This window comes from Camelina sativa, chromosome 13 (genome assembly GCF_000633955.1).
Source record: "Camelina sativa cultivar DH55 chromosome 13, Cs, whole genome shotgun sequence".
Lineage (NCBI taxonomy): Eukaryota > Viridiplantae > Streptophyta > Magnoliopsida > Brassicales > Brassicaceae > Camelina > Camelina sativa.
The window spans coordinates 1701902-1705736 of record NC_025697.1 but is presented as its reverse complement, the minus strand read 5'-3'; the positions used below and the strand labels follow the sequence as shown (position 1 = coordinate 1705736).

Sequence of the window (3835 nt, the reverse complement as noted above, 5' to 3'; positions counted from 1 at the left end):
CACTAGATACTGCAAAAACGAAAAAAAAAAAAAAAAAAAAGAACTGAAAAGAAGATTTGATCACTCACATTGACGAACCTGGAATAGGTGATCCCCACCACTCAGCAGGCTTGTGAATGAGAAGGGCGTCTGTACGGGATCCAACAAGTCGTCCAATTCAAACTCTGTACAGCCAGCTTGAGAACTGCCTCTTTGGATGAAAGAACCGCTGTTGTAAACCACATTTTGATCCATTCCCTGCACCGCATAGTTAAGATCACATACAGCACCACTTTTGCAGAATCCCCTCTCTTCAAACCCACCACCTGGAGGAACCCCATTTAGATCCTGGTGCATCACTCTCTCATCTACGATCAGACTTGATGTACCTTGCAGAGGTTTCTTGGGTGTAAATGGAATCCAAGAACCCCTGAGTTGGAACTCTTTTTGAGTTTGATTCTCCAAAGGAACTCGAAAATAGCTATCCCCAGGATCATCAGCCCTCGAATTCATACCAAACTAATAAGCCCTATAAAATCACTCCCCCTTCAACCCTATCACTAGTAAGTACTAATGCAATACCTAACCCAAATTCTCCACAAATTGTTTATACCTCCTAACTCTCTCCAACCAGGCTAGAAGGACGAACACTCATTTTAAGGCGACATCAACTAAGAATCTGCACCAAAAAATGAAGTAAATAAAAAAAATATATATTCAGATATTTTTCTCTATCGACACAACGAGAAACACATTTAATTTGAAAGATAGTGATAACTGGAATCCAAAAAACAAAAAAAAAACAAAAAATGAGAGACGTCAAAAATAAAAGTAGACAATGTTTCTGGGAAAGGAAGATTAAGCAAATCTGGGTTATTATTACGCATTAATCAAAACTTTCTCAGGTGTTAATGGCTGAGATTATAATCAAAAACAGAAATAAGAAATTGATTAAAAAAAAACAATTACCCAGTGAATCTTCTCGTGATCGGAAGATGTTGTAACAGCTGAATAATTAGCAAACAAATCCCAGATAAATGAAAGAGGAAATAATAATCAAATAAACAATAAATGGAGCTAGAAAGCTCACCAGGTCTGAGCTTCTGATTCTCAGGCGAGTCAATGCCGGAGATAACTGAGTCAGCTCTGCCGTTAGAGATAGATAAGCATAAGAGAGAGAGAGAGAGAGAGAGAGAGAGAGAGAGAGAGAGAGAGAGAGAGAGACATGTAGAAGAAAGAAACCAAGTGAGTCAGATATAGCAGTTACTAATATTGGGCCTGAAGCCCAAAACTATATCCACCACACCAGGATTTGTTGCTTTAAGTTTCTGTATTTTGTTCAACTAATTGTCATTAGTCCTTTTTAAATGGTTTAATTAAGCATTCAAAGTTGATTTGATTCAGTCAAAATACTGATGACAACGCCAAGATGAAGCAACGTAACTACGTAAGTAGCGTTTTTTTGGGCCTTATAAAAATATGTTTTTATAGAATCATACTGTGCAATAAATTTATTAATTGTTTGTTCTTTCTTCTAAACTTAATAGTAGTATTATTAATAAGCATGTTAACACGTTTATTTAATTGGCATTTAATACATATATATATTTTTTTAGCGGTCAAAAAAATTTACACATTTTTAAAAATATATCTCGTTCTCGTCTTAGTTTTACCACTATTCTCGTTTCTAATTCACACTGATTGAGTAATTAAACAATACTTTGGACCCAATTGGAATATAAAACCCGACCCGATGGTGAAGGAATTGTAAAAACGACAAGTTTCCGCGTGGTGGCCACTAAATGATTGTGACGGATCTCTTCCTACCCCCGAATACTTTCACTTTAGTCCCTCATCTTTCCGGATAATCCTATTTTAAACCAAATAAAGGTTATCTGATCCCAAGTTTATTATCTGCTGCTCCTTTTGTTTATCTGTACTTTTAATTTGACTCCCATATATTAAATTTTGTCCGCGTTCACCCAAGTCACGAGTTACGTGTCTGACCTTTTTTTCCTTTTTCTTTTTCCGTCTGAACATTATTTATGAGATTCTTGCTCTATTTCAGAATTTATAGCCGAGGTAAGAATTTTGAAGTTTCTGTTGACTATATATAATTTGATTCTTATAGTCAACATTGTAGTAATGGACATACGATTTCTTTTTGTTAAAAGGTGATATTTTGTGACAGTCATTTCATCATCATATACCAAATTTAACGTTTTCCTTGAGACTAGAGTCAGAAAAAAGTTTATCTCTCTCATGTGGAAATACATTTACGCAAAATTATTTTTCTAGGTGATCATGCAAATCAGTTACATTGTAATACGTTGATTGACATAGATACAAATTGCCCACATACCAAAATAAAAGATTAAAGAGATCAATATCTTAAGAATCTGCTTAACGTTTTTTTAACCATCATCATTACGTTGATTGACATAGATACAATTTGGTCAACGTTTCTATTTCTAGTGGCATATTTGGTGTAATAGTAGTTTTTTGTCAACTGAAAAATACGCGTCTCATGATCAAAACACAATATTCATTTGATGTAATCTCCATAAATCCTTACTCGTAAACATTATGTTTATGGGTATGGCAAAAGTCAGAACTCATCGTTAAAAAAAAAAACAAACAAAAGCGCATGCTCCAACAAGTAACAATCCACTCAACACCTTTTTTAAAAAAAAACTTGCAGATAATTAAGACTTATATTTTTATTTATATATATCGCTTTCATATTGACAAGTTCAACGTCAATCAAACTAGTTAGGTCAATTTTTTCCTAGCGTTTCTCTTAAGTTAAAACTGTTTGAATACTTAAGTTTGTACAAATTTCTAGTTTTATATTTAGAAGTTGTTAATTAATTGAAGAGAATTATATTTATGGTAGCTTAGCTTCCTTTCTCTAATTGTTGACCAATGAACTTATTGTTTCTATAACTATCTCATACTATCAAAACAAATATATCAAATTTTATACAGATTACGAATGCAAACTTTCTGGAAGTTATAACTGTGTTACAAGTTGCAACTTACAATTTAAGAAGATAGTTGTCGTGATTAGAGCTGGTCCTAGAAAATCTATGGAGTCAATTACAACCAATTGTTTTGTTATGTTATGCCCATTAAATTCTTGACTTTTTTTCCTTTGTAAACTACAAGGGAGAGAGAATCGATCGTCCCGGTCTATTCAACTAAGGAAAGATTTTGTAGCATATATACATATATTGAGGTTCGCTAATTAAAGCAATTATATTTTAAGATCAAAACTGTCACTGATTGTAATCACGTGCATTGTTAGTTATTTTATATTTAAGTTCGTCATCGTGGATGATTAATTTTCCATGTATCAATAAACTACTATGATTATCGAGACGACAACAACAACATATATATGATCTAATAAATATATTTTTTGAATTCAACAAAAGATTTAAAGTTGCATGGAAATTTCGTTAAACGTCCATTTTCTATGTTCGTGACCGTAATTGAATTTGAAAACTCTGAAAAACTTTCCTTGATTTTGATAGTTTATAAAAATAATTTTTATTTTATGTTATTCTTAACCGTTTGTTAAAATATTGTGATATATGTTTTTAAATGTTTTACTTTTGTTTATTAAAAATAGAAAAAAATTCACTGTTTTCTTTATATTTTTTAATTCCAAGGAAATTTCACACTGTTAATTAGATAAAAAAACATTTTTTTCTGAAATTGTCAAACATTTATAGGTTCCAAAAGGGACAATCAAAAAGATTTGAGACAGAATAAGTAAATAGTCTGAATATAAAGTAGTAAAAAGGAAAAAAAAAATATAAAAGAAAGGCGAAATATAGGATTCTAAGAGCAT

General features: G+C 32.0%; 1 protein-coding gene across 6 annotated transcripts in view; it reads right to left on the bottom strand.

Moving 5' to 3' along the window:
* Positions 1–1195, bottom strand: part of LOC104734468 (transcriptional activator DEMETER-like) — a 9621-nt gene extending 8426 nt beyond the window's left edge. For 3 of the 6 annotated variants that reach the window (XM_010454057.2, XM_010454053.2, XM_019234934.1), the window contains exons 1-3: positions 1070–1185; positions 949–986; positions 69–658 (exon numbers count right to left, since the gene is read on the bottom strand). In XM_010454057.2, coding sequence (XP_010452359.1) covers positions 69–492 — 424 coding nt within the window. In that variant the 5' untranslated portion in view covers positions 493–658; positions 949–986; positions 1070–1185. Of the gene's footprint in view, positions 1–68; positions 659–948; positions 987–1069 lie in introns of those variants that run through there. The other 3 variants (XM_010454055.2, XM_010454054.2, XM_010454056.2) reach the window with 3 other exon arrangements.